The sequence below is a fragment of the Antechinus flavipes genome, chromosome 5 (assembly GCF_016432865.1).
Source record: "Antechinus flavipes isolate AdamAnt ecotype Samford, QLD, Australia chromosome 5, AdamAnt_v2, whole genome shotgun sequence".
In the NCBI taxonomy this organism is placed as follows: domain Eukaryota; kingdom Metazoa; phylum Chordata; class Mammalia; order Dasyuromorphia; family Dasyuridae; genus Antechinus; species Antechinus flavipes.
In genome coordinates this window covers 4389716-4408960 of record NC_067402.1, presented here as the reverse complement: position 1 = coordinate 4408960, position 19245 = coordinate 4389716, and the positions used below count along the sequence as shown (strand labels likewise).

The following is a 19245-nucleotide window of genomic DNA, read 5'->3' as shown; positions in this document are numbered from 1 at the left end:
AGAGCTCAGTGCTGGCCTGATGAAGGGGAGACCAGAAGCACAGGGGGTGGAGAAACACAATCTGCCTTTCCCTTCACTTTTATGGATTAGAATAATACTCAATGGTAGCCTGGAAAATGAAAACGTCTGGATTCCCTTGCATAGGATGGCAGAGAGGAGATCACCCAAGACTTCTGACTGAGAAAGCCAAGGCAGTGGGTGTGGCCTCTGGGGAGGGGCCGCCTCCCAGGATGCTGCTGGAAACATTGGGGAGGGCTGCGGTTTGGAAGTTTGCTGAGGGACTCCAGCTTCAGGCTTCCGCTCTAGGACTCTACATGCTGTTTCTTACACCCACCCCGGGAGTCCTTAATCTTTGGTCAGTGTGGTGAAGCCATGGACCTCTTTTCAGAATAACTTTTTCTTAAATGCATAAAATGAAGTCAATAGTGAAAAAGGATCATCAAAATACAAACCAACACAAAGGCAATTCATGAACCCCAACTTGTAGACCCCTGATTAAATTCTACCACAACTTCCCAGCAGTTCTGAGTTTTGCCTTCAAGATGGCAAAGCCCTTGGCCACGGCCACATCCTCTCCGTAATAAGCCACCAGTTCCTTTAGCACTCCTCACTGCTTCTATTCTTTGAGCTAAATAATCCGCTCCTAATAGATCCTATTTTTCACCCTTTAATTATTGTCATTTCTCTCATAAAGGGTTTTAGAAATCATTAAAAAACACTTTAAAAAATAAAACCCCAAACCTCTGCCTAGAAATTTCATGTGCTGAGCAATTACATTTTCCCTCCATAACTCACTATTAGCCACTGAGAGGACACTGGAAATGATGGGTCCAAATAAGCTTGTTTCTAGGAAGCTAAAAGGAGAGAGGATTCTGGGGCTGAGAGCCCCCGGAGGCTCACTCAGGGCTGCATTCAAAATGGAGCCATTTGGCAGAAAGGGATGCCGTGCTGAAACAGCTTCTGGAGGGTTCATTAGATGTCTTTGTCTGAGCTTGCAGCACACAGAAGGTCAAAGGCAGGGCGGGAGCGGGACTGTCTGAAGGAAATGCTTGGACCCCTCCTAACTTACTCCTGAAGATGCTGATTTTCCACAAGTTCCCGGAGGAGCCTATGAGCTTCTCGAGTGCAAGTGAGCCAGGTCGGGCACCTGGGCTTGAATGCTGCCCCGGGGCGCTTCTGGCTGTGGGATCCCAGACACGTTTCGAGGTCTGCAAACGGTCATGACTGCCTCACTCCACGGTTCTTAGGGAGAAAGTGCCACGTGAGATCGGGTCTCAGCAGGGCGGCGGCGGCTAACTCTCGTAATGGTGGCAGCGCTAAGGATGGTGGGACGCTCCCATGCCACGCCGAGGGCGTCCATCTGGCACCGGTCAGCCAGATACCAATGGGAGCTCTACTCGGCTGACAAGGAAAGTGTCTCAAAAGTAACAGGGCAGTTCCCCAAATGGTCAAGCCCAACGACCAGGCTGTGCGGCCTGATTCATTCAGACAAAAGAGAGACTACAAGGAGCACAGAAAAAACCACAAAGAGCACGTGGGCCAAGAACCCAAATGCTAGTCTTCCAGGCTCTGGGGGCTGAGTGAGAGAGCTGGGAATGTCATAAGTAGGAGAAAAGAAGCACCTTTGGGGAAAGGGTAGCCAGCTGTTTGAGGGGTATCCAGAGGACAGAGCTTGGGAAAATGGACTGGGCCTGATGTGATGCAAAACAAGCTGATGATAAGGAAGAGCACAAAGTCCAGTGGCTGCTGGGAAGCTCCTTAATCACAGGATCTGTCTCATTTTCTGTTTTTGTACCCCAAGTACTTAGCATACAGTAAGCATTTAAAAAATTTTTTTTATCCTTAGCACATCTTCATCTCATGCTTAGCATATGTATATTCATACTCTTCCTCTGTAATTCATTCATTCATTATTCATTTATTCATTCACTGACACCAGGAACTCAGGCTAGAAACGTCCAGGGAGGTAGACTCTTTGATCTGTCTGCACATCCAATTAGTCACTAAATCCTATAGATTTTTCCTCTTACATCTCCCCATTTATCTCCTCCTTTGCCATTTCACTGCAGCTAAGAATAGCCTGTCCAGCTCCGGTACCCCCTCCTAAAGCAGCGTCCTAGCCAGGCGTTCCCTCTCCTCTGTTCTTGGCCAGTCTCCGGGAGCGTAGCTCTGCTCACAGATAGAGACAGTCCAAAATCACACATTTAAAAATCACATACGAGCCTGGTGTTGGCCCAAAACAGACTGAAACAGAACTAGAGAATGTTTAACAAAATAAGTAAAAAAGACAGGTAACATCAATGGCCAATACGTGGACAGGGATCAGTTTCTATCTGAATCAGAAACCCCGGGATAACCATAAAAACACGCCCAATTCGGTACAGTCTGGGTCCCTGTTTGGTGTTCATGCTTGACCTCTGCCCCCCACAGCTTGCCACCTAACTCTTTGATCCGATGACCTTGGCCCCTTCTCCTCCAGGCTCCGGGCATCATCTCTGGATGTTCCCCATGCCCACCTTCTTCCCCAACCCCTTAATTCCAGGGCTTTCCTTCTGCTGATTTTCTCCCCATCTTTTCCATCTCTTGCTCATAACCAGCTGTTTACACGGTGTCTCCCCATTAGATTGTGAGCATCTCGAGCGTAGGGATGGCTGCTGTTCTTCAGCATATCCCTAGCATAGTTAGCACGGTGCCTGGCACACAGGTGGCGCTTACTCAATGCTGACACTTTCTGCTTAGAATCTACTACACACGTTTTTAAAATAAAAAACCTGAAAACCCTATTTCCGACAAGGCCAAAGTGAAGCAGCCGCCTGTTTCCTGCTCATCTGCTCCGTGATTTTGTTGACGCGATCACAGACTTAGCGTGGCCCAGAAGGCCACTGCCCAAAGAGCCACAATCACACTGTGTGAAGAGCCGAGATCTTGCCCCGGCCCCAGGATGTTTTCTCAGTAAGGGACATCAGGACATCCCACCCTGATGATCCTGACCAAGAACCGTCTGGCTCCCGATACCGGCTGCTGCTCTGTCATGGGTAACACTCAAACATGGCTATCAAGTGCCAACTTGGGATCCTCAAGTCTTACAATTACTTCACTTCATACTCAAAATGCATAAGTACCTGGAGTGGAAAGTGGGGGAGAGGATGAGGAGCAGGCATGGGCTATGGTAAAAGAAAACTAGAGATTTCTGGGGTTCAAATGAAAAAACCTCCCACTGAATGGCAGAGGGAAACTGAGGGAGAACCCCATGGCTCCGAGAGATCCTGGACATCTCTTGCACATGACCTCCTTCTCATTCCAGGCTGGTTTGGGCCACGTCTGTTGACAGACATGGCGTTTACTTGAGTTGGTTTGTCACTGAACCCACGCCACGCAGAAACCACGGCTTGACATGATTCACAGGATGCCGTGTTCCTCAGCCTCCAAAGACCTGTGGTTTCACCAACAGAAGCAGGATCCCTCTGGGCCTCTGTGAGTCCTTACCTGTGAAAACCAGGGGAATTAGCTCCCCTTCCACAAGGGGAGCCCTCTCTGGTGCTGGTTCTCTGCTGAGGACCATTCCAAGCTCCTGGAGGCTCTGAAAGAATCCCGGATCCCTCACACCATCAGACGAGGAGGAATCCAAAGGACTCTGGGGTAGGAAGGTTATGGAGTGCACGATCAAGGTCTTCAAATACTTTCTTCACCACAATCCGGGGCGGTAAAAAGTAAACTTTCAAATATTAAGAATCTTAATTTTGTACTAGACAGAAAGGGAGATTTTCCAGAAAATTACTGAATTCGTGTGACTTCAGCTGAGAGCAGGACATCCCTGAAGATCTCAATTGTTTCACACTTTAAGGATTTGCTGCATAAAATGCACTGATACCGCCTGAACTTTTCAAAGTGACTATAAAAAAAATTTAACCTCTATAAGCATAGACTAAAGAGTTTCAAACCACTGAAGCAAATAATCATTTGTAACCATTATCAAAAGGTACATTTAGCAAAAAACCCAGCTTAATTCCCATTAGAACATAACAGTGCAACATAAACCTTTAAGAAACCTTCAGAGAAAACATTAAGAATTCTTGCATCTTGGGTGACCAGACTTTAGATTACGATATGTTAATACGGAGCCGTGTACCGACACCAGCAGCACCAGGGGCTGGACAGCCAAGCAGGACTTGGCCAAAGCTGGGGACGAAGATGGATGCACCAACATGGAAAGCTCCGGGTGCAGGCGGATAGCTTATGAATGAATGGGGGGAAACAGTCTGTTCTCTGAGCACTGTATTTAGTCCACTTGCAAGCACGTACTCACACTGCTTAGATCAAAGCAGGCCTGAAGTGTCATGGCCAAGAGAGAGTCAGTGTGGCCAGCAGCCTCGAGGTCTGTTTTGAAAGAGTGAAGCTCAAACTTCCCCACCCAAGTCAAACATGAAAAGGCAGAAGCGGATGGAGCTCAAATACGCTGCTTCCTATTCAATAAAATGACCTGCCCCGACCCCTCCGCCCCAGTGCCCATCCCCGGTGCAGTAAACAACCAATCGCTGAAAGGTTCCTAGGAGACCGCCGTGCGGCAGGGAATAAGTCTCCCAGCTAGGATCCCACTGGATCGGGATCCTACGTGGGAACGGAGCAGTCAGTACAGTTAAGTTCTCCAAAGTGCTTTCTGATCCACATAATCAAGTTGAGAAACAAATTTCAACCTAACATCAAATAAAGCGCCCAAGGCCAAATGAGCATCTAAATTATACAGATAAAATCTATTTTATGAGCGAGTTAAATGCTTTAAGTTTTAAAAGACATTTGAAAGATAATTCATTTTTATTTCATATTTTTAATAAATCTTAATAATAAAACCCAGACATTCAATTTCCAACATTACCTAGCTCAATTAAACTTGCTTGTTTAATGTATTGCGGCAAGTTATACCTCTGAGAAATTGCCCTGACCTCTTCTCGGAGCCAGGCAGAATGCAACACAAATGCTGCACACCCCCTCCGCCCACACATCCCTCAGGGATGCGCCAAGCATTGTGGGGAGGGGGCGGGGAGATCCAGGAGCCTTTCTCTGGAGACCTCAATGAGCATTCTATGCACATGCATTGGCAATTTATGGCCACGGAAGGAGCCCAGCCCAGTGACTGAATCAAGTCTCCAGGCTGAGGCAGCTCATCTCAGAGCAGGGGGCTAATGGCCGGTCCCGCGCACTCCCCAGCTCTTCACACAACTGATCTTAAACCAAGATGAAAGGCTGGGGAGACCCCCCCCCACAAGCCAGGCCGGGCACACCGTAGTGCACGTGACGGATGTCTAAGCCCTTCCCCTGGCCGGTCTGAAAAGACAAAACAAAACTGCCAATTGGAAGGAAGCCATTTTAGAGAAATATCCATGTGTGTTCATTTAAACAGATCCAAACAAGTATTTTGCCTTCATTTTCAAGGTGGGGAGATGCTGCTGGAGCATCCATAGACACACTCACATTGGAAAACATATCCTCGAAGAAGTAAACATACAGCAAAGCATGGGGGGAAAACCCTGCTTTTCTTTTATCTCAACTGAATAAACACAGAATCTGAACTTTAACCGTCATTGGGGAGCCACCTCCAGACAGGTGGCGGACTCTTTGGGGTTAGAGCCAAAGCTTAAGCAAATCCTTATGACCTAAAATTCTATTGAGGAAGTAAAGGCAAAAGGGGGGGGAGGGGTTATGAGGAGGAAATGTGAAAACAGAAAGAGAAGCCAAGCAAAGGGCAGAAAAAGGAGGGCTGCAGGGAGAGTCTCGAATGCCAGGAACCCAGCAGACTCCGTGGGGCTATAGGCAAAATCTGTCCAGAAGATGGAAGAAATGGGGTAAGAACAGGAGCATCGGACCACATCCTGCTTGCTCCAGGAAAGGGTCCAGAAAGCCAATCGGAAGTAAGGGCGAGGACCGGGAAACAGGGAGACGATGAGCACCAGTCCAAGTCCGATTCAGACAGAGAGTCAAGTCTGCAGAGAGAGAGCTGGACGCCCCCTTCCCGCACTCATTTTCTGGGTGCTTTCTTCTTCCAAGGTGTTCAGGAGGCACCCATCGCCACCCCCATCGTAGGGGTGGGAGAATTCTGCAGGCGCCACAGACAGACTCAATGTGGCCAGCACCCTGGAAGCATAAACCACCAGCAGTCCTGGAGGACGTGAACCTAGAACCTTCTTTGACTAAACCGCTTATCAGAGATGCCATTGTAAGCCGTCATGGGAGGTCACCGCATCCCTTGAGCCTGGGAAGCCCTTTTTCAGGGAGGAGGACCAAGGGATTGGACCCAAGAACTCCGGAGCTTCTTCAGCTTCCACGGGTCCGCCACAAAGGCCGGAGCTCAGGGAGGTGAGAATTCTCCTCGGCCCTGGATGGCGGGCAGAACGGCTGGCAGAGAAGATGCTGCCCTATGCCCCGGAGCCACATCCCTGCCAGGGTGTTATTACTCAGCACAGAACAGGTGAGGGAATGGAGGCTCTCTCACTGAGGTCAAATGACTTGCCTGTGTCTTGGGCTTTGGTCTCAGGCCCGAAGGAGCCTGGTCCTCCTGCCTCCAGGTCCCACACGCTTTCTGTCACCTATTCTATGCTGCCACTTTCCTTCCCTGGTTCATGCCAATGCCTTAGACAATGACCACATCTTGTGTCTTTATAAGATCAGCAAGATGGACACAGGATCTCCTCTACTATGCCCCATGAGAACTTTTATTACCAAACACTTCGGAGCTTTATGCCGACAAAATCAACGTTATCATTTCCTGGTCAGCGCTGCAAATATGAAAATGCCCATTTTAGCAACAAAAAACAGTAAGAAAATAAATGAAGAACTAGTTCAAATACTGAAATGCTAAATTGATATTTTAAATCAGTTTTTAAAATTTTACATGAAAAAAGATGCAAAAGTCTTCACAGAAACTAAAAATGCGATTCCAAGCCTTCTTGTTCTTGCTGAAAAACACGATGACGTTCACCTGATCTAGAACGATAGTTTGGAAGAAAGACTGAAGATGCTGAGCAGGACTGATTCAATCTCAACCTTAAAGAAGTGAAAAAAGCCCTACAAGTTTCCCCCAAACACTCCTTCCTACCGCACATCCACTCAGAGCTCCCAGAAGTCTCCACTGAGGGAAGGCAAGGGTTTTTATAGTCATTTTTTCCGGAGTGAATACAACCAGGTCTCAGTCATAGAAGCACATGGACAGCAATCTGAAAACGGCCTGAACGGCTGCTCCCAACTTTGGGCAATGAATGGTCACAAAAGCCCGTCGCCGTCAGCTTCGCTCAGTGCCAGAAAGGCCGCATGGGGCAGAAAGCGCCCAAAGGCCTCTCAGGTTTCCTGCTGCTTAGAAAGCCAAGTGAAGTAGCAGCCGCTGACCACCAGGAGGGGCCCTGAGACCACACATCTGCTCCGGGCCCATCCCAACTAAGTCCCGGGAAACCCGGCAAGCCGCCTCCAGCATCCCGGAAGAAACGAGCTTCCCGTCCTCCCTTCCCAGGTGTTCGTCAGGCTCTCCAGCCAGAGAGGAGCAGCCAAACCCTGCTGGGAGGAGGCTCTGCCCACCACGTGCCCCAATGCTGAGGAGAGTCCCTCCAGGTGTGGGGTCCCCACGGCCCGTCGCCTGCCCCGTCTGTCCCCTCTTCTTGTGGAAGAGGGGCTTCAGGAGCGCGACTTCCCATTTCCCGATTCCTTCTGCACAGGCTCCTTTACAATGAGCCGGGGAGCCGGGGTGAGACCTGGGAACTGGCTCAGAGGGAGCGTGAGGAGGGCGTTTGAACCTCAAGTCCGATTTACGACAAACTCAGGACGATCTGGACACGGCAGCATCACTGAGGAAAACCACCCAAACACTCCGCTCAGCAGGGCCGCCAAGCACTTGGGATGGCCAGCCCCATGCTGGGAGAGGAAGGGGCCACGAGTCTCACGCCCATGCCCGGGAGGGTGAGCGAGGGATCTCCTCCAGGGCCAGGACCCCAGTGCCCCGCCACGTGCACATACACACAGGCACACACACACACACACACAAACACACACACACACACGCACAGAGTCAGCCAGGAGAGGTCAATGGACGCTTCTCCTCCCTCCGGTCTGGCAGCACATCGCTTCGGGGGGCCTCGGAGCCCGGGCCCAGGGCAGGAACGAGCAGGCCCAGCTGTCGCGCCGGGAGGGCCGGCCGGGGGCCTTTCTCACTTACTTTGGAAGACGTGGAATCACACTCCTGGCATATCCATCCATAGCCTGTCTGCTTAGGAGACTTTTTCAGGGGGGGGTCCAAACAGCCCAAATGGTAGCAGAGTCTGCATCCATCACACCTGCGGGGGAAACAGGGAGACTGTAGTTCTGCATCGACTGAGGCAGCGTGTCCGAGGCCGCCGGCGGGCCTCCGCTCCGACCCCCGGAGCGCTCCTTCCTCCGCTCACAGCAGGGGGCCAGAACAACACAGACAACGCAGAGACCCTCAACCTCAAGCAGACGTGTCAAGCAAAACAAAGTGCGACAGCCACAAAAAATATCGACAAACTCAAATCTCGAGGAGAACTGCGGTCACAGAAAGGCTGGCGCCCAAGGAAGGGCCACATGCATGGCGGCCACGGTCAGCCACAACACTGCCGGTCACGAAGGACAGAGTCTCCCCGCGGGGGACTGGAGGCGGGGCGAAGCCCGTCCACTTCTATGGCTCAGGACAGCCCGCAAGCTCCTCCTGTCCCTCGCCACTCCCGAGAGGGTTTCCTCTGCGGGTTGTTCTACCACAGACGACAGGCTGATGCTGCAGGGTACTATTTATCGGTGTCTCATTTGTAAAAGAAAACTTTCACGAAAAAGGTGAAAATTTGGTATTATTTCTGACTTAGGAAAGCCTTGCTGGCATTTGCCATATTGCATTTGAGAAGTTCCAGCCCTCTCCAGAAAGCTCTTTTCAGCTTATTAACATTTCTTCTGATAGTGTTCACCACCCACAGTTCACAAACTCGAAACTATCTGTTTCATCTCAGTGCGGCTGACAGCCTTCGTCTGCTAGCAAATAACTGCCTTGTTATGCTTTGGGAAAATTATTTTCTATCAGATCGAGTAAGAGGGAAAAAGAGTTCCATCGAAGAATGGAAATTCATCCATCTTCTGGGGAAGGCCTGTGTTCCTCACTTTACTTGGATATACCTGGGACGCTCTTTCATTAAAGGAACAATTTCTCAAAACCCACTCTGTCAGAGTCTATTTATTGGGGCCTGCTGACTGCTTAAATTTAAGCTAAAAAAGTAGGAGAAAAAACAACCCTGATACTGCCAAACCTCTTAAAAAATAAAGGATTGGGGGAGGAGGGGAGCACAAATTACTATTTGACTGTGATTTGAGTTGGCTTTCTTAGCAAATAAGGCCAGAAGAAAGGTAAACAAAACTTAGGTAAAAACAAAGGGCCAACTTGTGATGTCTCAAGCTCCCCATTCAAATAGTATCTCAGTGAAATCAGCCCGTCCCCTCCAAATCTACTTGCAGGGCCAGGGCTAAAGGAGGTATGGGCAGAGCGCTGCCCTGAGCCGGGCACCTGGACCAAAGCCACCTACTTTGTAGGCCCGAAGCCCAGCCTGGGGTCGGAGAGAGCGCTAGTCTCAGCATTCGGTCAACACAAGTTTTCCAGAGTTTCCTACCTACCATAGTAGATGCTCTGGAATAATGGCTCTTGCCAGGCCATGATGAATATGAATGATTTTTAAATCTTTTTAATTTTTAATTTAATTTTTAATTTATAAAACTAAGATAAAATCACCAGGCCACCCCAGTCCCCGAACTTTCCAGAGATGAGCGATCTGGAAGAGCAATCCAGAGGCTGCTTGCCTGGGTGGCCCGGGCCCCATTCTACCGAAGGCAGCACGAGCCGACGCAGAACGCTGGCTCGGAAGCCCGAGGACCCTCTCCCTAGGTCTCCAAATACTCAGGCTGGGGGGGGGGTGTTCCTGAGCAGGGCCTCCTCGGGGTCCCACACTCTCCTTTCTAGATCTCGCTCTCTGCTACCTGGGCACTTCAGGGATGAATGTTTCTGGAGAGTTCACTTCCCAGAAGGTTCTTTTTTCAGCACCAGATTTTCAGAAAAAACGTTTCAGGCAGAAAGGTTTCAAGAATATGTTCTTGCCTTCCTGGAGGATTCTGAGTGTCCCTCGGCCCTCACTAAAGACCCCAGCACCGTCCTGGGTCTAATTCTGCCTCTCAGCCATTTCTATCCACTGCACCCCTTCCATCCCGGGGCCAAAAAAGCTGCCCTTCCGAGCCCAGCCAGCTCTTGAACCCAGGAATGTCCCTTTGATAACTTGGAGAGTGCTCCCTCCTGCCGCTGCTGTCCTCCCTCCCAACAGGCGGGCCGGGGCTGAACCTGATTCAGTCAGAGGGGTGGGTGAGCCTTGTGCCCGGTGCCCATCTGGGGTGGGAATACAGGACTCTGCCCGGGGACACTGGACCTCTGACACCTAGTGGGTGTCTCTGAGCTTTGAATTTTTGATCTGCAATATAGTCAAGGAAGCCCCTGGGACCTGACTCACGGGTGCTTCGGGAGGTTCTATTGAGAAAATGCAGCCAGAACATCTGGACACTTTTAGAAACTCCCCCACCCCCCGCCTATGGCTGTCAGTGACACAGCCATTCATGGGAAACTGCAGCCCATTTACCTGCGTTACACCTAAGCCCCTCGCTCCTAGACCCCAGAACATCCGACCTGGAGACCAGAAAGGGGGACATCCCCCAGCAATGATCCATCCCCCTGAGCCCCAGACAGGCTCTGCTGTCACCAGGAGGCAAACAAGGGTACACAAGGTGACCGAGGTCCCTCCCAGCCCCAGGGCTGAAGGGTGGACTGCTGGTGAGGAGTTCTGAACCCTGAGAAGCTTTTGGGAGCAGAGATTATTCCAATCCAAGCTGGGGACATTCCATTGGTGCAGACTGCTGAAGCCTACAGTTCCAGAGCCAGAAGGCCCGGAACCTTACGGATAAAGCCCCCCAGAAGCAGCCAACAAGGGATCAGGCCACTTGGGGGAGGGGGACCCCCCCCGACACACCTTTTAGAGTCAGGATATTCATTCTGACGTGAAGCCTGATCCTGTCTTTGGCTCCCCCCTGCGCCCCACCTGTTTGGCCAATGCCTTCTTTGGACGGCAAGTCTTCAAATCTTTTAAAGGGAGCTGGCTGTGCAATCCCCTCCTAAAGCTTTTCTTCTCCAGGCTAAACAGCCTCAGTTCCTCCAAATGATCCTCTTATGTGATAGGAGAAAATGGATTTCTATCGGAGATGGTGAGCGGGGTCGGAAGGAGAACAGAAAGACTCAAAACCCCTCATCTCCTCATTCTCTCCAGCTAATAAACGGGCTGGCTGGAGCTTTGGGATTAAATGGCAAGGAGGGATGTTGCTCCTGGAGCAGAAACACAGAGAGAGGCAGGCTCGGCAGATGGATGGGTGGAGATGGACAGACATGATAGAAGGATGGATGAAGGTGGAGAGATGGATGGACAGATAGAGGGAGAGACAGATGGCAGATGAATGGATAGAGAAAGAGAGATGGATGGATGGACGGACAGATGGGCAGACATGATAGAAAGATGGATAGAGAAAGGGATGGATGGATGGATGGTGGAGCGATGGCTGGATATATCAAGAGAGGAGAGATGGATGACAGACTAATGGATGGTAATAGAAAGATAGATGGATAGACAGATGGGAAGATATGACAGAAAGATGGACAGAGAAAGGAATGGACGGATGGATGGTGGGAGAGACGGATAGCTATTCAGAGGGAGAGATGGTAGATTAATCGACAGAGACAAAGGACTATAGATGGATGGATAAGAGGTGACACATGAACAGATGTATGGATGATGGATGAATGATAAATGGTAGACACGCAGCTATAACTGGATGTGCACACACATAGAGAGAGAAAGCTTTCTAGAGCTTTCAATGGCCAATAAGTTCAAGAGGAGAACGCATTATGACGTGGTACTCTCCAATTCAGAAACAGTCTTGAAGCTTTCTTCCAAGAGGTGGGATTTCTAGAAAAGGAAGCTGAGTATGGACTGTATCTGGCTCCATTTAGCCCACTGCTGGAGCATCATCTACAAGGCTGGGCATCACAATTTGGCAAGACTATTGATACAGGGGTTGAATATCCAGGAGGGCCCCTGGGAGAGCAAAAAGCTTTATGAGGACCACTTGGAGGAACAGGGCTATTGAGACAGAGGAGAAGACTTGGGGGGAGAGGGGGTTAGGACAGCGGGCTCCAAGGAGGAACATGTGCTTGGTCCCCAGAGACAGTACTGGGAGCAGTGGGCAGAAATCCCACAGAGGAAGAGGCTTCCAGTAGGGAAGAATGTCCTCCCCACGAGAGCTGTCAAGACAGTGGAATGAATTACCTCAAAGGATGGCGGGTCTTCCCTCACTCGATGTCTTTCAGCAAAGGTTGGACCTGCTGGTTGGGAACCTTGTCGAGGTGATTCTTGGTCAGGTATCGGCTGCTCGAGGACGCCTCTAGGGTGCCTTCTAATGTTGGCATTATGGGCTTCTCAGACCGTATTTTAACCTCTATTTACATGTGGAAGGGTTAGGGCAGCCTATTCTGGGAAACTGGGTAACACATACTAAGAACCCACTGCTCTGCACGCCAGGAACAGAAATACCCAACGTGGAAGGCCATGACTCTGTCCGATTGTGAAAAAAGGAACACCAAAGACACAAAACAGAGACACCATTAGCAGCCCTACATACCCATCACTCTACTTACCAACAGGGAAGCCCAACAGTCTGTATTAACGCCCTCATGGCTACCCACAAAAAGAGGTTTTGTTTTGGTTATAAAATCCCGTTAGCTGTAGCATGAATAAATACAGTCTTCCAAAAGGCATGAAATAAGTACTTCTCTATAATAGAATCATCTAGCACAAAGCCCCCAGGTAAAAGGAGAATGAAGGAAAAGAACTTGAGGTATTTTTTTTTTCAAATGGGGCATTTATTTCACATGTTGCTGAAATCATCTCATCTCATAAATGAAAAATTTCCTCAATCTCCTCTCAATTATGTTTAACATTCGTTGAATTAAATTTTTAAATATACATTTTAGAAATTGTCTAACAATGATTAATACTATACTGATTGAAAAAAATTTATTAAAAATATGCCCATTAATATTACATGCCACTGTCACGCATGGCTGTCACATCCAAACATCTTTTTGACATTGCGAGGCTAAAAATATTATGAAGCATCAAATTTTTTTAAAAGACTAGAATAAAACAATATTTGGGGAGTGAAAGGTTTATTATGCTTTGAAGAACGTGTTCTTATAGCATCAAACTGTGACTAGCCAGATTAATATAGTATATTGCTTTCAGTTTGAAAAATATGATATGACTTTCACTTCCTTATCTAATTACAGTATTTAGTTAAATTCCTACTGAATGTACTCATCAAGATATGATTCTTTAAGGGAAATAAAGGGTTAGTTTTGGGGTTAAAAAAATCACAGAATGACCTTGTGTTTGATTTTGTAGGCACTCATTTACCAAAAGAGAATGACCAAAAAATACTACGAGTCTATAATGTCGCTAAAATACTGAGATGACAAAGAAAACAAAGAGCAGAATTAAAATTTAAGAGAACCACTTCTTGTAGATGGCATATGATAAAGCTGTGAAATAAATTTCCATTGAATTCATTTAAAAAAAAAAAAGTGGAAGAAGGTCCCCGAATGCTCCTCAGCACACCCTTGAGGGTAACAAATTCATGGTGGCTCTACTTGGGACTGGGCTGATTCATGAAGCGAGCCTCATGCAAGGCCTTAACTCTTTCAGTTGCCATTCTGAGGCGTTTCTGTTATCCACTGAGTGGAAAGTGTTTTAGCACATGTGACATTACAATGGAGAAAAACAGAACCTGCCCTTTGCAAGTGACCTCGCTTCCAAAGGGGTGCCAGGTCTAGGCCAGTTCGATCCCCTCTCCAGGAAGTCGGCGTCCCACTGCACTGATGTGGCAAGGATATGATGGCTCAGAATGAGAAGCCGGCTTCAGGCAAAACTATCGGCCTGGCTTCTGATCTGAAACATTACCTTCTTTTTTCTTTTCTTTTCGACAACAGAACCGATGGCTCAGATTTGCTTATTCCATCATATTTTTTATAAAGAAAAAAAAAGTTTCATCTGAATGTTTGAAAAAGAACCCAGTTAGAAGTAAGCAAATAAACAAAAAAAGCCCGCAAAATGCAGGGCAATGGAATCTACCCCTGCACAGTTACCAATCATTCGAATCAAACACCTAAGTAAGACGTGTCCCATGTGCTAAAATATTTCCGAATCATAGCAGACGAACACAATTCTTCATCCTGCCAAAATTTAAATAGCATTTAGGGTTAAGATAAAGACATCTTTTTTTTTCTATACATGTCAAGATATAGAAAATATCAATTAAAGTGTTAAGTGTTCTCATTAAATCTAGCGCATACTTTGATCAAAACAAGACTGAAGAAAAATAATCACTTTTTGGAAGAAAAAAATTATTTTGCATCAAGTATATTATCTGGAAATAAATAATCTCATCTACAGATTTTCTCTGGAGTTCCTGAATAGAAGGGGATGATGTTGATGAAATGATACATAAAAGACTCAGGTTATCCGATAAAAGACAAACCATACAAATGCAAATAGTACCGTAAAAATTCATGGACTAAGGTCAAGTACCTGGGTGCAGGGAGAGAGGCATTTTCCATATCTCCATACCTGAAGCTCAGCGGCTTTGTTCTGTAACAAACCCATCTCCATCTGCTCATGCCCTTGGAAATTTGTCGGCAGAATATCCTGCTGTGCTCACACCCCACATAACTTTGTATTTCTCTCTTCATAATTAACTAATTACGCTCTAATCAATAGTGTAGCTCCTGATTTTACAATGTAAATCAGATAAATGAGATAATGGCTGGGGGAGGTCAATCTCATTTTATTTACAAAGCCCAGCGCGAGAGTCCAATTTCATGATATCTCCTCTCCTGGCACAGCAGGCAGCCTTATCAGCTGGCCTCCAGAAAGTCTTAGGAGTGAGCACTGCATTTTCATAAAGGAGTAAGAGATGCAAAACATGCTCATCACAGAAACATTGTAAGTCACCAGAGTTAATACCACACATATTCATTCACAAAGGGCTGACTCAGGCAGAGGATTTTTTTAATAAACAAAAAACAAACAGCAAACACCAAATTTCAAAAGAAAAAAAAATCCCTCCCCCCCGATGATTCGACATTCAGAGGCTGGAGTAGCCATCTAAAGCTGTCATAGTAATTACCTCGGAGTCGCTGAAACACAACATTAATAATCTAATCTTTAAATAACAGCTTACAAATGCAGCTTCAGAAACTGGAGGGAAAAAAATTCCCTAATATAAAGCATCATTTCAAAATAGTTAGACTGATTTTTTAAACAATTGCAAAACTGCAATTATGCATATATTTGAAGGGGTCTGTGATCATATTCTCAAAATACGAGCCAAATAAAAACTAGATCAATGACGTTAAACCAGTAACTGTTTTTTATTCAATCAGAACAATAGCTATTCAGCACATCATGCTGGGAAAGGAGATTCAGAAGTGTGATGTTGGTGGGGTGACCCGATGTGAATGGACACTTGGCAAATGTTATGACGATAATAAGAAACGCATTCAAACATAGGGCACAGAATAAGTCATCGATGAAGTAGCCGGCTTCGTTATCTGAGGCATTCTAGACTACAAAGGCATGATGATGAACAGTCGCTAGCAAACCTTGGGGAATAGGAGCTGTCAAGGGTCTGCTTTGAAGGGGGAGTTCCAGGTTTACAGAACAGGAGTGAATTTCATGTTTGTGAATGTGGAAAAATTCTTCCTTCTAGAAATACACCAGAATTTTTGGTGCCTCCTTTTAAAGAGATTAATAAAACCATCCTCATGGGCCTATCCATCCATCCCTACACTTCCATTCAAACCACCCATCTAGGGACACTAGCTAGTGCTTGCTCATTTCCTTCCTAAGGGCATGAAGAACACCTGGGTCCGTGAAGGCCCTGTCACCAAAGCTGTTCAAGGGACCAGCAGAGCTACAGATGGACCGGGAGGCTCATTCCCAGAAACTGCAGGAGGATTCTGGGGGCTGCGCGGAACCTGTCAGCTCTCAAGTCACAGAAAGGTTGTGACCGGTCTGGAGGAGAGAGCAAGAATGATGACCGACAGAGCTCATCTGCTGCCTCGTGTGGGGCGGCACAAAATGAGCTGTTTGGATGCTGTCGGTTTCTCTCTCCTGTCTTAAAATGACCGAGCTCATCTTCAGTTTTCCCCTTTCCCTCTTGGGTGTGATGAATACACACATATCACTACACATCAAGACCTGGGAGCTCTAAAGTGCTTGCGGTACAGATTGTTTAAGCACAAATTAATATCACCTCGGAATAGCAGCCGGGCCAATTACGGACAAGGTCAATTTTATAGTGTGGAAAATTGGAGAGTTTTTAGGAGAGGCCATTAGGAAGGACAGGAAGTGTTTTATCTCACTCCCTCCACGGTACTCCCTCTTCCAAGCTCACCTTTGCAAAAAAAAAATCTAGCTCATGAATTATGGAGTTGATATTTTATGCTGTGAGACAAAAGACACTTAAATCTGCCCACAAAAAGATGAGCGCCTCTCGGTCTTCGGGATTACAAGGTGCTCTCGTGGAAGCATGGTAACAATTTTGATTAACAGAGGCACAAAAAGTCACTCGGCATAATGATTTCGAGAAAGAAAAAAGTGACCATAGGTAATTTCTAATCAGACATTAGAGAAGGCCGAGCACTGCTGGCACATTAGCATTTTCCCATTAGTGAAACGGTTGTCATTTTTTCCTCAAGTTGGTGAGATTCTAGAAACTATCATTTTTCTTATTCCTACATTATGACAACAACCTGGAGTCTGATTTCTAATGCAATATAACAGAACTATTTAGTGCTTTGCTACAGAATATTAATCTTTCCCAGATATGCTGTAAAATATCTTTTGATAATTTAATTATCTCAATTTATACACCATTTTACACACACCATGTTACTTTTATTGAACATCTTAGTCAAACATATGGTCTTCTACTATGATATAGGTATAATATAGAGAATACAGTATCTTTTTATTTGCGGTTTCCCCTCAATCACTTATAACATTTCCATTGTTTTTTCCCCCTATGTTTAATTTATTTTCAACCCAAACCATCACTATAAATCAGGATTTTCCACAAGAAATTTATGTTGTCATTTACAAGTATTTCAGCAAAAAGTCTCTTCCGAGTCAGTTCAGGCTGGAGTAATAGGAGATTCAAACCATTTCTGTTGTTGATTTTAAATTTGGATCAGAAAATCTGCAGATGGAAATGTAATTCCTGTATCTCCCCGGAAAGATACAGATGTCGATGAAGGAATCTGAGCGGGCACACAGTACAGTCAGACTACTCGGTACCCTCCTGGTGAGCTCACACTTTCGCTACGTATGTCTGGGGAAAACAAATTTAGCCTGAACCCAGTGATCTCAGAGAAGACGTCAAAGACTGCAAATTTCAAGTATTGCTCAACAAAGATCCAGAAAGCAACACGAAGATACTTGGTTCACATGGTTAAATCAGAAGTGTAAACACTGAGTAATTCATGCTAATAGGCACAGGGCTCTGGCTTCCAGAACAAGATAAGGGCTTCCGAACGAGAGGGCCCCGCGCTGCCAGAGGCCGAGCCTTCCTGGCACTGCCCGAGCGTCGTTACGAGTAACGATCTTTTCCCAGCACAGGCTTCTATAGGCATTCCACAAGAGGTCGTCTGAAATCGGAACAGACGGCTCAGGCGGCCTAAGACGGCAAGCGGACTAGAGGAAGAGCATGGTTTTCTTTGTTCAGGAGCAGCCCGCGGCATTTAAGTCCCATAGATTCTGGCCCTCTTCACTGAGTCCCAGCACTGCACATCATCATTTGCCACGGAAGCACAGGGGAGAAAGACATGACTTAATAGGACAATTCGGACAAGACATTTATCCAGTATTTTCCAACAATGCACAGATCAAGCATTTCTGATTAGTGCAAAACAAAAAAGAAAAAGAAAAAAGCAAAGCAAAAAAAGCAGGCAAATGGACTGCCCCGTCAGTGTGAGTAACAAACCAATCAATTCCATTCTAGGCAAACCTGACGAGCAAACTCAACTTTTGGTCGTGATAAGTTACAGAGAGATAAGTCAAGATAGCTGTTCTCCTTTACTTTAGGTACTCTATCGAGAGTTTTATCCACATTTTAAAAGCACTTATAAAAGAGGGCTCCGGGACTGCCTCCGAGGACGAGCTGTGGCAGAGATGGGTCTCATGAAGGGAATCTACACAGTAAAGTGATAAGAAAAGAACATTAACATTCAGAGATCATAACAGCTCTGCACAACGCCGTCTTATGAAACATTCTAACCACAGCCCCCACCACGGGGGCCAGGGACACGCGCTCCACCTGACGCGTCCTCCCGGGAGGAGCAGCGGGAGAGTGGGGCGCTCATCTCGGGGAGGCTTCGGGGCCCTTCCAAGCCCTGAATCAGTCCTGCTTTACTAAAAGGGGGGGGGGGCGCCTGCTAGGAAAATGGTGCTCTTCTCACCGCCCGAGCAGAGGACGGTCAATCGGCACATGCTCGCAGACGGCATCCTTCCTGCTTCTGAACTACCAGCCCTTTAATAACCTGCTGAAGGCCTGAGGGGGCTAGACCCGAGAACCCTTCTCTGGGCAGTCAGCCTTAGGGTGGTGCCTGGAGTCAAGCTCCAAGAAAGGTCCAAATGCCTTCATCAGAAACCTCCAGGAACATTTCTCTGATTTCTGCCCCACTGGCAGGCATCCTCTACTGCCTTGCTTTTAAACAACTATCCTCTAAAGAGCTAATTTCCTTAACAACTGAGTAATTCTGGATATCAGTAGAAGTATGGGACGTGCAGCAGGCATGAAAAAGCCACTTAAAAACATCATCCCAACTGCAAATATCTTCATTATCTCAAGTATCTGCTTTTCACATTATATGGCTATCCTTTTAGTCAACTATTCCAAACGAGGTAGGTACCTCACACCTACTTCCCTCAGCTTCCTCCAACCCTTCTTGTGCTCAAACCCATAAAACGAGTATTCCTTTGCTGTTTCTGCTTTTTATTTTCAGGACTGAAATTTTGGCTGCTCAATAAATGCAGTTCATTTCTTAGGTAGCGGTACGCTACAACA

At 47.0% G+C, this 19245-nt stretch overlaps 1 protein-coding gene across 1 annotated transcript in view; it reads right to left on the bottom strand.

Annotated features, from left to right (window-relative positions):
* The window catches only part of PHF14 (PHD finger protein 14), a 139223-nt gene that overhangs the window by 27129 nt on the left and 92849 nt on the right, over window positions 1-19245 (bottom strand). The window contains exon 17 of the mRNA XM_051961680.1: window positions 8198-8315. Within this exon, the coding sequence (XP_051817640.1) occupies window positions 8198-8315 (118 nt within the window). The remainder of the gene's footprint in view (window positions 1-8197; window positions 8316-19245) is intronic.